This window comes from Strigops habroptila, chromosome 7, assembly GCF_004027225.2.
Source record: "Strigops habroptila isolate Jane chromosome 7, bStrHab1.2.pri, whole genome shotgun sequence".
Lineage (NCBI taxonomy): Eukaryota > Metazoa > Chordata > Aves > Psittaciformes > Psittacidae > Strigops > Strigops habroptila.
In genome coordinates, this window is record NC_044283.2 from 61,542,431 (window position 1) to 61,561,098 (window position 18,668).

Sequence of the window (18,668 nt, forward strand, 5' to 3'; positions counted from 1 at the left end):
AAGTGTCTGGTGTTTAAATAGTGTGAGGATATGCCAGTTAGTATTGTCAACTGCCACTGATTTCTACTGTTGTTTTAATGTAATACTTATGTGGTTTTTGTTAAAAATACACATATGTTTTTCTTCTTCTGGGAATGTTCCTAATTACTCTTCTGGCAGTTTGACATCCTTCTATGTATGTGGGAGGCAACATCATTTACATTGTCTCTGGATTGCTTTTCAAACACAGATCCCAAAGCCAAAGTTTCCTACTCCAGAGAATGCAATTTCATTGATATATGAAGTTGTGTGTCCTTATGTAAAAGTTAGTTGTTTCTTAACTTTGTGCTGAATTTTGAAAGCTGTTCCCTCCCATGTTTCTGGGCGAAAGTTGTGACTTATACCATTCCTTCCCCACCCCCCATACTGCTTATAGGATAGCAGTCAGATATTACAGGTATGACACCTTCCCCTGGTGGAAGTCATTAGTGTATAAATATTAAATTATTCCTGGGTCTACAAAAACATCCAGAAATTTATTCTTGTAACTCTAGTGCAGGGTTATATGATTTGTATGGCTTCAGGTACACCAATGCTATTTAGAAACTGCTTTTAATTATGGCTATTACATGTAAAAACTTTTCTGATATACCTTTGTATCTCTTGCATTTAAACAACCCTGTGCACAGGTGCTTTTCTTTCCCTGCAGAAAGTTTTCTAGACAGATAATACTTGGAAAACAACAGTTAAGTTTTACTTTTTTAATTATGGCTTTTTTTTGTTTTACTGGTCAGATTTCCATTTTTAATTGTTTTTAAGTCTTATGTTCAAGTTTCTGGCACTCCTTGGCCCTGCATTTTGAACCTAGACATAACTAGTTATTAGAGCTAGAAAATTCTTGCAGGAGACCTGATTAAAGATTTTTTATAAAGTAATTAAGATGCTAGCGAGGTGTGTTTCTTTCCTTGGCCTGTGATTTTTGCATCTTGGCATTATGGAGTTGGGAGGTCAGAATAAGAGCATTACCATTCATCTAAAAACTGAAGTTGGATTTTTTTCTTTTTGCTTTTCAAGAGATTCCAGTGTTAATTTCCTGAACTGTTTGCAAAGCTGCAGAATATTTTGATTTATTTTCGTTAGGTTGTTTTATATTTATTGCCAAATGGCATGTTCATAAAATGCAAAATCATGCAATGCAATGTCTCTGGAAATTCTCTTGGCATACTCAATCTAAATTACTTTAAACAACTCTATCTGAATGTCATTTTCAAAAAGAACTAAATAATTACTAAACTGAATCCCAGCAATATATACAGGTTTGCTGGAAAGAAGAGTAGATAAAGCATATGTTTACCTGAATTACACAATAAATGGTTTCCTTTTACAGTTTGCAAATAGTGATTATAACGTCATGTTAATAAGATGCAGGAAAATGTGCTGAAGGAATAGTGCTTTGCTGCTTTTGTCACAGTTTCATCAAACTGATTTTGTCAGCACTGGAGCATAACCCTTGCCACATCAGTTTGAGTGCTCATTAGGCAGCCGATTTGTCTGAATCCTCATTAAATTGATTAACTCATTTACTTATGGATGATGACATGTTATGTGGTACAGGAACAGTGGTTAGAGACTAAAATCAAGACTTATGTTGACTTGCTTAGTATTCAGTTGTTCATTTAATTCTGCAATAAATTGCCTCATTCAAGTACCATAGCATCAGTGATTTACATTTTGCAAAAGTGTCATGTCAGCTGAAGGGTTGAACTTACATTGTGTAAACTTGTACCTCTATTGGTAAAGTATAGACAGCATTTAGGTTTAGCTTCTTAAGTTTATAGCTTGCTCAAATTCGCTATTTATTTCACTTGGCTACTAGACTTTCTCATAAAGAACCTAAAAGGCTCTCTTGTACGTCTGTTTTAATGTAAATTAAATAACAAAAGGGAAACAAGTAGAAAACCTTTTCAGTTATACATTCAAAAGAGGGAGACGTTATTAAGAGAGGATACTAAAAGCAGTTTTCTGAAGGCTAGCTTTCAGAAAAACAATCAAAATGAAAAACAGAAATCAGTTGATGATTTAGATCAAATTCTATGTACGCACATAGTCTAGAAATTTGTACTTTTAAAATTTATGTTAATATGCCTCTAATATTTTAAGGTGCTACCTGGAAGTCCTGACTGTGTGCAAGTCATGGTGAAATGTGAGTTTTGGATGCCAGCTACAATTTTGGTCTTCATATGTGAAACTAGAAAAGCATGCAGGTTTTATCAAATAATATTTTTGGTCCAATTCAGTGACTTGGCAATGAACAGATGGCAAGCATATTAACTAGTTTATGAATTTTTGCGTCAAGATTAGACGTAGCTTGGGATAGCTCAAAAAGTAGTTGAGTACTTCAAACTTTATGAAGATAAAGAAGCCTAAATTCTTGAATGGTCAAATTATTTATTTCAGTAAGAATTGAATTTGCTTATTCCGGGGCTGAATGTGTCAGAAACAAGTAGTGTGAGGAAGCAGAATGCTTTTTGTATTACTAGGGTGCAGTACAAGGCTAGTCATGGACTGTGGCAGTATTGAATAATCATAGTTTATGAAGACAGGCCAGAGATCATCCTCGCTGAATGTAGAACCAGAAGCAACAGGGAGTTATGCACTGACTGAAGAAGAAATGAGACATTTGCAAAGACCAAAGACGAAATTTTCATCATGAAACCAGCAGCTATCTATGTCAGCAAACTGTTGAAGCTTTTAGAGGCATGGCATTGCAGCAGTGCTTTAAGACAGTTTCTAGAGAAGATGCGTAGCAGAGCTTCGGCTATTAGTGAGCGGCTTCTCTTTAACACATAGAGAAATGGAAGAAACTGGAGAGGTGCATGACTGAAAACCAAACTAATCATATGTAGAGGCTGTTCCAACTGGAGTCAAGATTTTGCTGAACCAGAGTTTTAGAAGTATTCCTTTCAGTGATGGTACTGGTTTAAGCAGTCCCCACGTGCCATCGTGTCACCTTGTTCCTCTCCCTTCCACAGGTTTTCCTGGGAAATTGTTTTAAGTGGTTGTTTTGAGTGGGGAAGTGAGTCAGACTAAAACCATTCTCATCATCTCCTTCCCCCTTTCATATTTTTCTTTCTCCTCACGCTAGGCTACTTTCTATCTGAATCACTTATTGAACTCCAGGTTACAGCATGGTCTCAAACATACTACTGTTAGAACATGGAGTTTGGGGGAACAGCAGAAAATGACTGAGGAGGAATGAGATGAGGTGCAACATGAGCTGGGCAGCGACCTGCAAAAATGCTTGTGAAACTGCAGGTTGAATGGAAGATGATAGAGCACGGAAGAGGAAATAGAATTTGAATGGCTTGGGAAATAAGAAAAACTTTTCATGAACGAGAGAGTTGGGAAAAAGCTAGACCACAGAGAGGAAATGTAAAAGTGGTTTTACATCTTCTTCTAAGTTAATTAGAGCTGTGTGTTTGTGCTTTGCTTTGCTTTAATGTAAAAAGTGAGTCATTACTTCATTTTTGAAATCATTAGTGTATTAGTGTATATATATACTGTATATATATACACATTATAGATAGTATATATGTACACTATTGCAAGTGTTTATAGTAGTACACATGACCATCTCTCTAATTCGAACTTCTTTGAATAAAGGTGGGAATTTTGGTGTTCTCAGGCTTCTTAGAAGCTTAACATTATGTTTCTGTAGAATTGAGGTGAGACAAAGCATGGAAAAATACCTGTTACTGTAATAGTTGCACGGTATTTTTGGTTATATTTGTTCATTCTGATATGCAATTTTATTGAGGAGCTAGTCAAACTAGTTGTTTCAGTGCGACAATGACCAAAGTGCAAATGAAAATTTTTCCAGGTGGATATGGAAACAGCGGGGAAAATCTTGCTTCTCTTCTGGGATTATTGTCACTGAATTAAATAGAGCTAGAATTTCACCCACACTTTTATTTCTCTTTTATTTTTGGAAGAAACAACTCCAAACATGTCTCATTGTGAACTTTTTTTATTTTTAAATGTCCTTCATTTCAATTTACTAAGATATGCCTGTATTTGGCATGATGAGGAAACTTCACAAAAATAAGTTCTGGGACTCATATTTCAATTAGTGTTTCTGTTGAATCATTTTAGGATCATAGAATATTGGCAAAGTGCATGTAGAACACAGTTAATATTCAGACAGAAAACTGGTGATCAGAGTTAAATTACTGGGCTCTAAATTTTTCTACATCCACCTATTTTCCCTCTTCACTTGCTCTGACAGTTATAGACCGCTTCTCTAATGGGGCTTGCATGTGAAGATAAGCCTGCATGTAAACAAATTAACTTTTCTTAAATGGAGAGTCGTTTCATCTGCAATAATGTACTGATTCATAAACTATCAGAAGCATATTAAAAAAAAAAAAGATAAATGACCCATTGTATAACACTTACTATTAGGCAGACTAGATGTCCCTGTGTTCTGGGAGATAAGGCTCTTGTATTATTACACCCTAATAAAATGAGTTAATGTTTTAGTATCAGAGATAAAAGGACAGTTGGATATATTTAATAACCAAACTGAGAAACACTTAATTTTAGTTGTCTGTAGCAATATAACACAAATTCCCCTGTAAAACAAATTGCACTTCTGGAATATACTTTAATGTGCATTCGACAAAGGAGAAAATGAGGTGATTGAAGTTCAATTTGTAGCATGTTATTAACCATTTCCACTTGACTAGATGCGTAAAAGGATAATGGATGAGGGTTTTATTATTGCCTTTCTGCTAAAATGAAGTGGTGTAAAAGATAAGGTGATGAGATTAATGAACATAAGGAAAAGGCGTAATCAATCAAACTCCAACAGGGAGATGAGATGACAGTACTTAAGATTTGCAAGGATACAGGTTTTTAAAAGTGGATTTTATCAACAACTGACATTTTGTTTGGGTGGAATGCTGAGAAGCAGATATTTGCTGATTCTACTTATTTTTTGGTAGGCCCTTTATGCTACTGTATATTTGAACAACAATTCATACAACAATTAATACAACAAATTAAAGTTGATAAGTTATTTTTTAAAATCCATATTTTAAAAGAACTTAAAAGCATTTTAAGTGAGGACAAACAAATACAACTTGACAAATCAAACAGGGATAATATTTTGTTGATCTGTTTATCAGTTCTTCACTAGTGGAATACTCTTAGATGTGTCTGCATGAGTTACTTTTAGTCTGTGCTACTGCCTCAAGTTTTGCATCCTAGTAATTTCAGTAGCTAATTTTCATGCACTCAAGAAAAAAGTAAGGAATGCTTTCTTTGCGCTGTAGTAAGTGCTCAGCCAGTAAACTCTACAAGGTTTCAACTTCCAACTCCTTGAGTAGAAAGTTGATTATATTTTAGAGACAAGTGTACAAAAGTTTCTAGCTGTAAATGTGTTCCTCATTGCAGGTGTGATATTTTTTACACTTCAGATCACAAATGCAGTGCTTCTTTCCTCTGACATGTATCTTAAAATTGTTAACCTACTTGAATATCTATATTGCTGAAATGTTATGTAAAGAATTAACAACAGGTAGTTTTTATTTTCACTGATGCCAGATCCTAATTTGTCAATATTACTTGTAAGCACACCAGCTACAGTTACTTATAGAGAAAACTAACCTAAAGGTATGTCTTCTATCTTAAATGACACCTTTTTTTTTTTTTTTTTCTTAACTAAAGAACATTGAGTTACAAACTAAATCACTTCAGGACTGAAAATGTCTCTGCAAAACCATTTTTTTCTTATGCCCTCAGTATTCTTCTCATTTTAAAAAAATACCTTTTTCAGAATGTGGAGCTGACTGGGAAAGGAGCTGCTATCCAGTTGGGATTTTTTCCTAATTAAAAGATTTAAGAAGGGCTCCCATATAATTCCTTCAAACATGGTTGATTTACTTGGTAAGAGTTGCCTATGAAAGTGCTGCTTTAAGTTAGTTTTGTAAATGAAGTATGCATGAGCAGGATAAATTGTTGCATTTTCTCAAGGAACTGTTAGTTCTTGGCAGCACTTTGAGCAGGATGGATAGGATATTGCTACGAGGTTAGGTTTGTCTAAAAAAGCAGTTTAAAATACTTTTCCCCCTTTTGACTTTATGAAACACTGTTACATATTGGCTGAAACCCGGTGCTTTGTAAATACTCCCACATTAGACATGACTTTTTCTGGCTTTTAGGAAAACTTCCAGTTGTGCAAAACAGCACTGTGGATTTGTAAGATAAATGCATAACACATCCCAGATTACAATTCTTCACAAGAGCTGATATTTTCACATAGACTTACTGCCCTCTTTCCTCCTGTCATCTGCAGAATTCTTTGATAGGCTTATTTTTTATTGGGCCCTCAGGAGTAGCAAGTTTTAGATTTAATACCCCAAGGGGAATGGCAAAGCAAATCATGTTGCTGGATCAATTGTTCAGCTATCCCCAGACTGCTGTCTGTGTATGTGTTACACTTGAATCACATTTCCAAGCCTTTCTTATCAATCATTTGGACTAGAAATACAGTTTAATTTTCTATTGCATTTTTAAACTGAAATTAGGGTTATGTTCTTGTTTTGTTACCCTAGAATCCTAGATGTGGCTGTAGACCTCACATTAGCTGTTTCCATGGCTTGCTTAACCTTGGGAAAGGGTCTGTGCTTGTAGGAATCCTTTAAAGCTGATTTTAAATTGCTTTATTTTACCATTGACTAAAATGTAAAGCAGCAGTTATTGTATAAAACCTCCTTTTCACATTGCTTTTTGTTCTTTACAGACATGTGATAAGTTTTAATTGATCAAATTATTTCTATGGGCAATCTTAAAAGAAGTTCTCCCTCGCAATCACAGGTCACAGCAAAACCTTTGTCACTGACTGAGTTTAGTCAGATTGTTTACTTGAGAAATCAGTCTGCTTTTACAGGAATATAAGACAAATGTAAGAATACAGATACAGAATATGAGGTATACTCATGTGTGTGTTGATTAAAATAAGTGCAAAGGACATATCCTTTGATAACTAAGAACAATTTCTCTATGTTGCTGTCATACCTGTACTCTCTTTTGGTTTACAGTAAATGAACTAGCTGTGGGTGGAGAAGCACTTGTGCAGTGAAATGTTTATTAGCAGCACTGTGCTATCTTCTGTCCCAGCTTCTAAGAGCAGGAGGGAGAATTTCTGTAGCATTAAGTACTAATACAGTCCTTGGCTATGGAGCAGCCACCAGTTATCCCACAGAAGGCAAATGTATGTAATTACACAGCAGCCCCTGCAGCTGCTCCAGTTTACTCAAAGGGGATTTGGTTCCTGCAGCAGTCTAGAGTCTGTGCAGCACAAAGGTGGCATTAAGCCATTTTTACATTCCCATCCCTTTGCATGCTGCACCTTCTGTGCCATATCTTTCATAAAACATAGCATAGAATCTTTTAATGTAAACTGCTGGATTGGCAGCTCTGGAGTCTGACTTTTCTTTTTGCCTTCAAGAAGCACATCTGTTCTTCTATGTATGGGCTTGGTTCCCATTAATGAGCTGATCAGATGCAGTCTTTCATGATGACTGGTACTCTAGCTTCCTGCCAGATGTGTGGGGGTGGGTTTTATTTTTGTTTTGTTTCTGATGAAGGGATATGAAGGTCGGTTTACGGGTCATCAATTAAAAAAAAAAAAAAACCCAAACCCAACCTTCCTTTTGGCATTGAAATTTATTTTTCTTTGCCCATTTTCTTTCTCCTCCTCAACCATCTTCTGCAAGATCAGATGAAAGTGGCAGACACTGGACAATTGCCAGTATTGCAGGTGCATTAGTTCTCTTTTTTCTTGGTTGTAGTTGCTGCTTCAACTTGCACGTGTTCTGGCTGGATAGGCCTTTGCTGGATACCTGGAGAAGCAGCCCGTGGGAGAAGTCGTGTCCTGAAAGTGGTGAAATAGGCAGGTGCAGGGCACAGCAGTGGGAAATCTAACATGAGTTTTCTCATTCGCTGTTCAAAATAGGAATTTGAAGAGACATTTACAGCAAACGTAAACCTTATTTTTTTCTAAAGAAAAACTCAAAGGCTAAATAAAAGAAAGCAAAATGAAGATAGCTTTTACATTGTTTTCTGTGCTCTGCTCTCGAGACACACACTCCTGTATGTTATCTTTCACTATATCTAGTTATACTGCTGTGGATATGAACTGCTGTGAGTCATTAGTCTGGCAATTGTCCTAGCTTTCAGACTGTACTTCATAGAGATCAACCACCATAGTCTGATAAAGATTATCTCCAAGGCTTTTCTGCACTAAGAATTTTATAAAAGAAGAGAGACCAACAAGAACTTGGAACTTAAAAAAAAACCCAAAACAACCCACAGCATGGTAATACCTTCTTGTCATAAAAAAAGAACCTGTGCTTGATTGCTTTTCTGACTTTCTCAGGTACTTTCATCTTTTAAACAAGAGAAAATTTTAGGGCTTCTTTGAAATCCCTTAAATAGTTTACAAAGGTTTTTTATTGTAATAGTATTACAACATCATGGCACAGATTTGAGCCACTAGTGAAATAAGATAAGCAAAGCACAACAGCATATTCTGTTCAAAATTGGAAAGGGTCAAAGTCCTCTGCTAAGTGCTGTAATTGTAATTGTTACAAATTTGACAAATATTAGAAGATGCTTCTGATATGCAAGGAAATTTTTTTTTTTTTTCTCAGAATAATGAAAAGAGGGGCCTGTCCAAAGAGACCCAGGTCTGATGGTGCAAGGGAGAGTAAGAAGACAGTAATTCCCACAAATCAGTTTTGACTGTCCAAAAAACAGACCGACTGAAAAACTCAAACTGATGTCAGCATGAGTGATTAATCATAGATGATGAGACTGCATCTTTACCATTTGCTTTCTCTAATTTTGCTTCAGTTGTCTTATACCAGGAACAAAAAGAATTGGTACTTTTAGTTGCACAAAATCTTTCCAGGAAGAAAACTGATCTTGAGATCCCTCAAAGGTATCCTGTACTGGAGAATTCAAACACAGAATGGTTAAAAACAGTCCTTGCTGGTATTCTTCAAGAGTATTTTAAACTCATTTATTTCAGACACAAACACCTGGGTATCTTTCTCATAAACTGCAGTTGAATGAGTCCTGTGTTTTCTTACTGCTACCGTGAACCTTTCTATGCAATTATGTTTTAAGTACATTGGCAAAATTTGGATCATGGTCATACTTATCACCTCAAAAACATACATCTGATTTGTGCTTAATGATAATACGCAGTGCTAGGGGGTATACTAAAAATCTTTGAGGTTAAGTTTTAAAAGAGTTTTTGTTTTATAACCTCATTTCCAATAATAAAATATTTCTGTCATGATGACTTTCAGATTATCATAATCTGAATTTTTATTTTCTTTTTTGTTAACTCACAAGGAGACAGAAAGACAAATTAAATGGTCAGTTTTCACAAAGGCAAAATTTGAAGTATCTAAAGATTACTGTTCTTTGTCTTTTAGCTTTCTGTATTAATAGAAGTGGGCTAAGTAATGAGGTAGCAACATTTGTAGTGTTACAAAGGTATGTTGTTAGAACCAAAATAAGAAAGTTGTGTGGAATTTTTTTGAGAGGTCTAGATACCTGCTCCTCAGTTGCATAGGTAAAATGATGGCAAATGGAGTTTCCCCTCCTATTTTCCAAAATGCTGTCTCATGTAGGGTAGCTGGCATGGGATGCGCCATTGCATCATTCCTTACTACAAATACTTAGTGTTAATAATACTTTATTTCATAATTTTTGATCCAAATTCCATGATTTAGTAATCAGCTTCTATACAGTGAGAAGTCATTTAATGAAATTTTGCTCAGTGGTGCTTAAGCTCTCTTCTTGAACTTTTGCAGGTAATGTATTTTTTTCAGTGTATACCAAATGAAATCAACAAAACTAGCTTTTTTAGTATTTATGCTGTGTATGTTTAACTGATGGAATTCACTGACACATGAAATCATGAAGTTGTATAATTTAATGCAGTTCACAAGGGGGTTATGGAATCTGTCAATCTGTGTGGACATCAAGACTAGACAGAATTGTACTTATTAATTAGAACGGATTAAAAGCACTCTCCAAATTTTAAAACTTAGGATCTAATGAAGGAAAAAAAATGAGAAAATGCTCTCTTTACCCACTGCGCATACCTATATGTTATGTTTTTATGTAGTCTCTCACTCATATTTTAATATGTGCACATATATACACACATGTGACTCTACATGTGTGTGTACCATTGCACTTTCATAAGAGTATCTTCAGTTAGATAATCTAAGCAGAGATTATAAGAAAGTCTAGATCCATACAGACCAACTCACATGTGGCATAAACATAATTCACACTTCAGTGTGCAAGGCACAATGCACAGCTCAGAGGATCCTTTGCACGACTTATGCTTATGACTGTTCCGGGTTATTTCTGTATGATTAAAAGATACCTTAATTATGATTTGTTGTCTGTATCTTTTTACTTACTAGGTATATGAAGTCTATGTAGGTATTAACAATGCTACAGCAAATACCATAAACAGGTAATCCCAATAGAGTAAAAATTGTCACCATTCATTCTTTATGTGTATGATTATAAACACAGCTATAAATAAATAAATAAATAAATAAATAAATAAAAGTTTGAGTAATGAACTTCCAGGTTAATGCATACAGTTTTTTCTTGATGATCGTCATATGATCTAAAAGTGTTGTTATGGGTGGTGGGTTTTCGCAACATTGCATTGCAAGTGTATAATAAATTAAAAAAACCCCAACAAACCTGAGGCAAATTAAGAGAGGATAATTGGCTAGAGAGCTGCCTATCTAAAATATTACATAAAAACCCTCATAAATGTATGTTTTCTTATATATCTTTTTGCTGCTTGCAGGTGTTGAATTGACATTTCTGGAGTGCATGGTTTGCAGGCTGGGTTGGTAGCCACACTGCTTTTTTAGCGTGTCTGAGATTTGTTATGGGAGATCGCCTTAGAAGGGCCGTCCTTGGTAGTCTCAGTAATAAGTTATTGCTAATTCTTAGTTTGCAGCATTTTGAATCTCAGTAATTGATAACTGTAATTTGCACGCATGTTTATTGGAGACAAACTGAGTTTTTCAATTTGCTTCACACATGCAATGAATGACTCGTTGATCACTGTTTACCTAGCCTGCTCTCCAGTTACTGATACTGAGGATGGACACAGAAGCTTAAATAACCACTGTTTCAGGAGGTGCAAGCAGAATCATTTGTAAATTGTTACTGTTGATTCTTGATGGCAAACTGTCCCAGATGATGTAAACAGCTGGATGAGCCTGTTATATCTACCTCTTGATGACCAGATCCTACTAAGTCCTAAATCAGAATGTAACAGGCTCACTGAATCAAGACATCAGTCAAGTCCTACGAGAATCTGTGAATTCTTGTAATTCTGGCTCCTTTTTATCATAATTAAACCTACTGTCTTATTTTCCAAAGAAAGGCATAACTTTACATCCTTAAATTTGCAGGATTTGGACAGCCGCCAAAATCTATATTCATTTTCTTCTTTTTGAACTTCCACTTTCTAAGCTGCATATTTTAACTTGTACACCTGTCTTTAGCAATCAGATCTTGTTCTTTGGGTTGATTAAATGTTGTCTGCCAATGATACGGAACTCCTGCCCTCTAAGAGTCAGCGGGGTTAATCAAAAGGGGGTGAAAAAATGTTTGTGAAATACTGGATGCAGTAGAAAAGAGTAAGATAGGTGGTACTAACTTTGCTAACATTGTTCACAGATTTATTAGTCTGTGTGAGGTGTTTAGAATCTCATTGTCAAATCAGAAAAGTTCTGAACACAGGCTCCCCTAATATTTTTTTTTTTCCAAGTTAGATCTTGATAATCAGGTTGTCTGTAGTTAGTAGAAGACCACTCTCATAAAACCTGCGTGGCATGCTTTTTTAACTTTGAAATATATCTTTAGTGTCAGGATAAAGAGAGAAAATATAGTTATGCATTCCTCTGTTTTAATTATCTGGGAAGTACTTTTCATGTCATCACATGTGTACTGATCTGTGGTCTGTGACAGTTAGACTTTATTCATTTCCAAACAAATGGTGTTTTGTTTGTATATCGTGTACGTAGGAATTATTTCAAAACTGAATAGATCTAGAAACAAAACTAAGTCCTAACTAAAGGTTAAACTTTTAACAGGTCCAGAAGCCTTAAGGTATGTGAAGCTGGTATAAATAGTATACTGTGAAATAGGAATTTCAGTTTGTGGTAAATCTGTCTGTCCCCAGCAGCTTCCAATAAAATAATTTTATCCTTCTAGAGCACATCAATTTGCTAGTCGGTGGTTCATGTATCAAAGAGCATTCTGTGAAAATATCAATATCATTGGTTAATATAAATGAAATTAATTTTTAAAGCTGGGCTAAAGGTTGACATCTGAAAAATTGCATTACTTTGCAGAAGAGAAATTTCTGTCTTCCAGTGAAATTTCAGGTCATAAGGGCAAGTAATTTTCACAATCTTCAATGGGAACCAGTGAAATATGAACTTCATTGTCACCTAGCCCCAAAGCGATAAGATAAAATGAGCTGATACATCATTTGCTGTGGTTTTATCATCTCCTCCAGTAATTGGAAGAGAAAACATAAGAGTCCTTTACCACCCCCCTCCCCAATGCCTTCACCACCCACACCCAGGCATAAGCCATTTTGCTCTGATCGATACAAAGGTCACAGAGTATTTATTTATTTATTTAAATTTTTTATGCTGGGTAAAACTGTCTAGTGGAACATTAAAGTAATGAATATGTTTAATTGAGTTTGTCACCCATGAAAGTGCTGAACAGGATTGCACAGCAGACTGTGTGTGCTCACAGGAGGGACTGGATGGGAGACTACTGCTGTTTGCCTGGCTGATTGTATAAATATCTGAGGTGTAATATTAACGTCTTATTCGTTGTTCTCTTGAGAAATCTAAAATAAACTAATAAGGACCATGATTTATTTAAGAGCATTTAGATATTTTAAATTATTAATAATCTGATCTAATTCCCTATTAGTTTGGTTGTACTTGTACGTATTTAAACAAAGAAGAGAGAACGACCCCATCACTGTGAATCCTGTAGCTAGGAGCTAAATAGTGCCTGGACAGTAGGATCTGAGGATCCTCAGCTGCAGGGCTGAGATTGTGGTGGAGATCCAGGTTCCTTATGAACTGAGAGTCAGGTTTTGTAACCTTTAAGTGCTGTAATTTTGCCTGCTGAACAAAAATGACCCCAAATGACAAAGCAAGCTGCTAGAATAATGTATTTATGGATTTTATCTCTAAACTGCAATCAAATTTAAATGCAAATTGAATGTTTTTGGGGTTTTCTTGGTGTTTTCTTTTTTTTCTTTGTCTGGTACGTTATAATTTTTTCAGGAATATACAAATGGGCATCAGCTTTTTAAATAAGCTATTTAGTTTTTATTTTATTTGTGGCAGTTAAATTGGCTGGCACATAAAAGTAATATAATTATTCAATTACTGTTTCAGTTCTATAACCCATTTGCAGACTTAATTACTTCTAGCCTATTCACATTTTCAAGATCAATAGTACTTTTCTCTAAAATAAAATAAAATATACGCTAGTTGATTGGTTTATTTAAAAGGTAAAGCAAAATGTTCGTTTAGTCTTCAGTAAAATATTACTTCTAATTCAGGAGGCAGCAGTAGCACTGGTGTCTGTTAACTGTTGCATATACTCTTTTACAAGAGACATTGTTTATGATCAATATTCATGGAGGGTTTTGAAGAAAAGGTAGGCTAGGGCATTTCTTTTCAAAACTGTAAAATGACAGAACAGCTTCCGAGTGAGTGTTTTAATGTTGGGAAATTAGCTGATATAAAACTATGAATCATGAGGAGAAGACTTCTTTATGTATGATCTTAATTTGTGATCAGCACTATGCTACTTGAGTTTTCATGCAACTCTGATTTCAGAATCTTCTTGAAGTGGAAATTGAAGCTGGCTATTCTTTACTTGCTAGTTTCTTGAGGATTTATCCCAGCCGTGCAGTGTTAGGGCCTGCAGCACGAGTCCGAGGACTGATTACAGGTTTAGACCTTCATTTCTCTTGCTTGAAGTAAAGAAGGGACTTCATGCAAAGGTGGAAGTAATTTTGTATTTTTAGGAGTGTAGTCATGCTGTCTGTTCATCTGGTGTTGCCAAAGTATAATCACAGAACAGTTTGTCTAATGAGATTTTTTTGGAACCATAGAACTTTAAAATTGGCTCCTTTGTTTATTTTAGGTATTTTTAAATAGAATGGCAAACTGTATAAATTGTCTTTCCTCCTGTAAGGTGCAGTAGCTTTTGAAATAAATGAAATGTGCAGTAGATTAAACTTCAATCTGATGTACTGAATCAACTGAAATTCTGTAAATACTATTTCACATGGAGAAGGTGGTACTATTTGTCCAGATTAAGCTAGAATTGTACACCCTCACTAATCTTAGCTCCACAAGTTGTCCCAGAACTGGTGGGGAGAAAAGGCAGAATGAATGAGTCATTTTTAAACTCAACACATTGTACAATAGTATGAAGAAGACAGTTGTTCTTAAATTCTTAAGTAGAATTCTGTGGTTTGTAGCTTCTGGGTGGAAACAGGCAAATGCAAAAATAGCTTTTGAAAAATTTAATTCTGATAATATCAGAAGTGGTAACACTGATTTAAAAAAAAAAAAAAAAAAAAAATCATTTTTCCAGGTTAAAAATGCCGAATTTAATTTGAAGTATGAGTCAGTTTCTGCACCTAGGAGGTTCTATTAATAAAATCAGATATTTGACAGGGAATAAAAGGTTGAATTGGATTTTTGTAAGGAATACTTAGTAACACACATGAAAGAAACGTGTTTGTCTTCTGGACCTTTTATCTACTATAGGTGGTGTGATGAGCGCGGAGCAGTGGTAATGCTGCAGTTTCCATAGCAACTGGTTCATTGGCGGGCTAGACCTCTGTCTAGGGTGCTGTCAGTGCGCCTGGAGTTTCCGAGAACAGTGTCCCAAAGAAGGTCTGCTTCCACCTAATCCAGTTTTAATTGAACTCCAGAGACTTTGAAGTGAAGCTGCAGACCAGGCAGACACTATTCCAACTCGAAACGAAGGCCTTGCTCGGCTAGGCCTCAATTGCTTCTCACTCCTGATAACTTCTGTTAATGAGTAGTTTAAAGAATTGTTATAGTGGTGACTGGTAGTGTTTCTGCAGTGCAGTTTGAGTTTCTGCTATAAATCCCGTTGTACTGAATTCAGTAACTTCATCATGGCTGCGCAAGGTGCACAATGTAAACCCCCTCTGCTGTTTTCAAATTGGTGCTTTTCCTTCGATTTTGAAGAAGTTGCATGCAGAGTTTCCACTCAAAAATGCTTGCTCCACAGGGTAAAAATAATATGTAATCACAGTAAGAAGTGTTTGAATTTGCAATCCACAGACTGATAGCAACAAGCAGGCTGTTCTGTTTGAATTGTTACTACAGAAAGTGGAAGTCATCACATTCCTTTTTGTCTCAAAAATAGTCATTGAAATTGTAAGCTCTGATTTAAAGATCATAAAATTGATGGGTACCAGCAAAAGTATGAAGAGATTTTTGTACACAAGCACTGGAACTTTGTCTCCTTCATTACCTCTTTTGATGTTGTGCACTTTAAGGGGTATGTCTATGCATATAACAAAAGCCAACCGCAGTGGTTTTGAATAACACCACAGAATTATACAAATCTGCCAATTAGTGTGGATGGGTCATGGATGTGGTACGGGACGTGTCAGAGTGGTCCAAGTCTGTTAGTTCCCCGGTTCCTGAAGTGATTAGCAACCACTGACAGTTTCTGGTCCTTCCACTGCATTTCTAGAATTTTGTGTTGGAATAATTATTCATTTTTTCCTTCTTTTTCTGTGTATGTATGGGTCTTGGGGGAGAAAATGTCTGTGGCACTTGTATTGAGGGGAAGATAAAGTAGAAGTAAAAAGAAAGTGTGGGAGATGGGTTTGCTTTGTACATTCTGATCTTCTGTGCTCTCTGGTTTTGGTTTGCCAGTGGTGTTTGCTTTTAATTCACAAAGGTGGTACAGTGTTTTATACTGTATTGTGTAGTGCCTTTATAATGGTGCTTCTGCTCTCTGTGCTACAAAAATGCAGGTTATTCGTGAATATATAATACATATAAGGCAAAATCCTCATTTGTTAAAAATCTATAAACAAACTAGGTTCATTAACAGTCTTTGTTATGTTAAAGGCTTGAATTCCATTTTTTCATTTTTTTATATCATATTTATACTATATTGCTCAAGTGAAATTGTAGTAAGAGTGATGTTAACTAGAATTATATCTGAATCTCCTTTTCTGTGATGGATTTCTTTTAAGTGCTTTTGTGTTTGCTGAAATTGACAAATCTCAGATTTTCCTTCGCTTATGGTTTGTTAATCTGAGGTAGAGAAGTGTCCAATCTCTCTGTCCCTTAACACTTACATAATTAAGCTTTGAAATGAAAAGGAAAAAGTGAAGCAACAAAGAAACAAAGTGGCTGAGGACTGAAAATGGGATTAGTTTGAATTGTGAAGGCAGACTAAGCATCTGTGTCTGTCAGATGGGATGACAGGAATTGTAACAAGTTACTTTGACAACCGCTTACTCCATAGAGAGATTATGCTGAGTTCATTTGCAGGTTTGTGTTTAACCTTAGCTGACAAAATGATACTTAACCTCTTATACAGCCAACCTTTTAGTTCCAGAATTAATGAATGTTGCCTTAGCGATAAACTTAGGGAACATTTTTTTTCTTTAAAGACATTATTTCTTGCTTATTTGATACAGGCCTGTTATTGCATTGCTAAAGGAAGTGCAGATACATCTAATGGCACAGGTAATAGATTTCAGAATATGCTTTTATGCTGTGCTGAAGTTCCAAACATTTCATAATGTTTCTGAAACTGCCTTGGTTATGGAAAATAGGCAGTTGTCTTTAAAGGAAAAAAGACAAGAAAATTTTAAGAATCCTTTACATGGGTATTTGAATCTAGGACTTCAAAAAACCATTATAGGTTCATAGCTTGATTTGAAGTTTGAGCATATTTTAATTTTGGTGCAAGTTTAGCATGTAATTGGTAGAATCCATGTTTGTGAGTCAAGCAGTTTCTCTTTTGCAAGATATTACCTATACCAACAACATATTTAAAACATTCTCTCCTTTCTCTTTCTACCAGATACTGGCATATACAGAAGGACTCCATGGAAAATGGCTCTTTTCAGAGATTCGATCTATCTTTTCCCGACGTTATCTTTTGCAAAATACAGCACTAGAGATATTCATGGCAAATAGAGGTACTGTGAGTTTAGAGAAATGGCAAGTGTTGGTTTGGGGCTATGTACATTCTGTTTGGCTGTTAGTCATGTCTTCTTTGGTATGGATTTGTGTAGACAGCAGAAAGGCTTGGATTAAGTGTCTCAATATTTAAGTTAGTATATTTCTGTAATCTAGTTTCTCCTTTTTTTTTTTTTCCCCCCCAATGAGAAATTAAGATAAAACATGATATCTGGGAATTAGCAATGCCTCACTTTCATTTATATCCACATGTGTTATTTGTCAGTGTCTGGAAACTCTTGCTTAAGAATCTCTGATCTGCTATGCATGAAGAGGATTTTTTGTTCCTTTGGAGGGTTAATAATTGTTAACTATACACATCAAGAACAGCATAATGAAAGAACTTCAGTACTGGATTAGAGTAGTGACTGGTATGGTGTACTTTCATGCTTTATCGCTGGTAATAATTTCTTTCAGTTAAACCCTAGTGCAACTCTAAGAAATAAAGGTGAATTTACCTTGTTTATCAACCTTTTTTTTTCCCCTCCCTTTCTTCAGTTCCTTTTTCAGACACACATATATATTGTGGAAAGTCACTCAAAATACAGTGCATTGAGACTTGGAGAACTTTCTTCTGCTATATTCTTCCCCTAAAGTTTATTTTAAACTAGGTTATATGATGTTTTTGCAGTTTAAACTATGATTCATTAGGTACTTTTAGTGCTTTTATACTGATAACGAAATTTTGAGAAATAAATTTTGAAAACTGTGTACAAAGACACCAAATAAAGTAGGTATTAAGACGACACTTTTAAAATGTAAAATATCATTTTGATAACGATGTGAAAAGTCCAGAAATCAGTGAATGTTGCATAGGATAACATGTTTTATGCTGTTAGTGTGTTAATGAAGAAGTTTTTGTCCGAACTTAAAATACTCTTGAATCTTGAATGTGGCTGCTAGGTATTCAGTCACGTATCCCTTAGACTGTTGTGCAAATCTGAAGTGCATATTGTCCAGCAGAATATTAATCATGTGCATAAAGACTTTCCTATTTTGAAGCCTATGGTTGTACTCTGTGAAGTCAGAAGTGTCCATTGGTGATACCATAATTAGATGTTGTTTAGATTTTTAGGTGCTATTGCGTAAGTGTCATTTGTCTTACACAAAGTATGAAGATAATATTTTTAAGAATATATCTTGAAAATATTTAGAAAGTAAACTAGTAAATGTGTGAAACAATATAGAAACTTTTTTTTTAACCAGTTCTAGACAGTTGATCTGTACATGTAGGTGTAACTTCTATTCAGAAGGGAAAACAAATGTAGACCTTGTAAGATT

General features: G+C 35.3%; 1 protein-coding gene across 4 annotated transcripts in view; it reads left to right on the plus strand.

The window, feature by feature from the left end:
- The window catches only part of LRBA (LPS responsive beige-like anchor protein), a 395,208-nt gene that overhangs the window by 245,394 nt on the left and 131,146 nt on the right, over nt 1-18,668 (plus strand). For all 4 annotated transcript variants that reach the window (XM_030491547.1, XM_030491551.1, XM_030491549.1 and 1 more), the window contains one exon: nt 17,230-17,347. In XM_030491547.1, the coding sequence (XP_030347407.1) occupies nt 17,230-17,347 (118 nt within the window). The remainder of the gene's footprint in view (nt 1-17,229; nt 17,348-18,668) is intronic.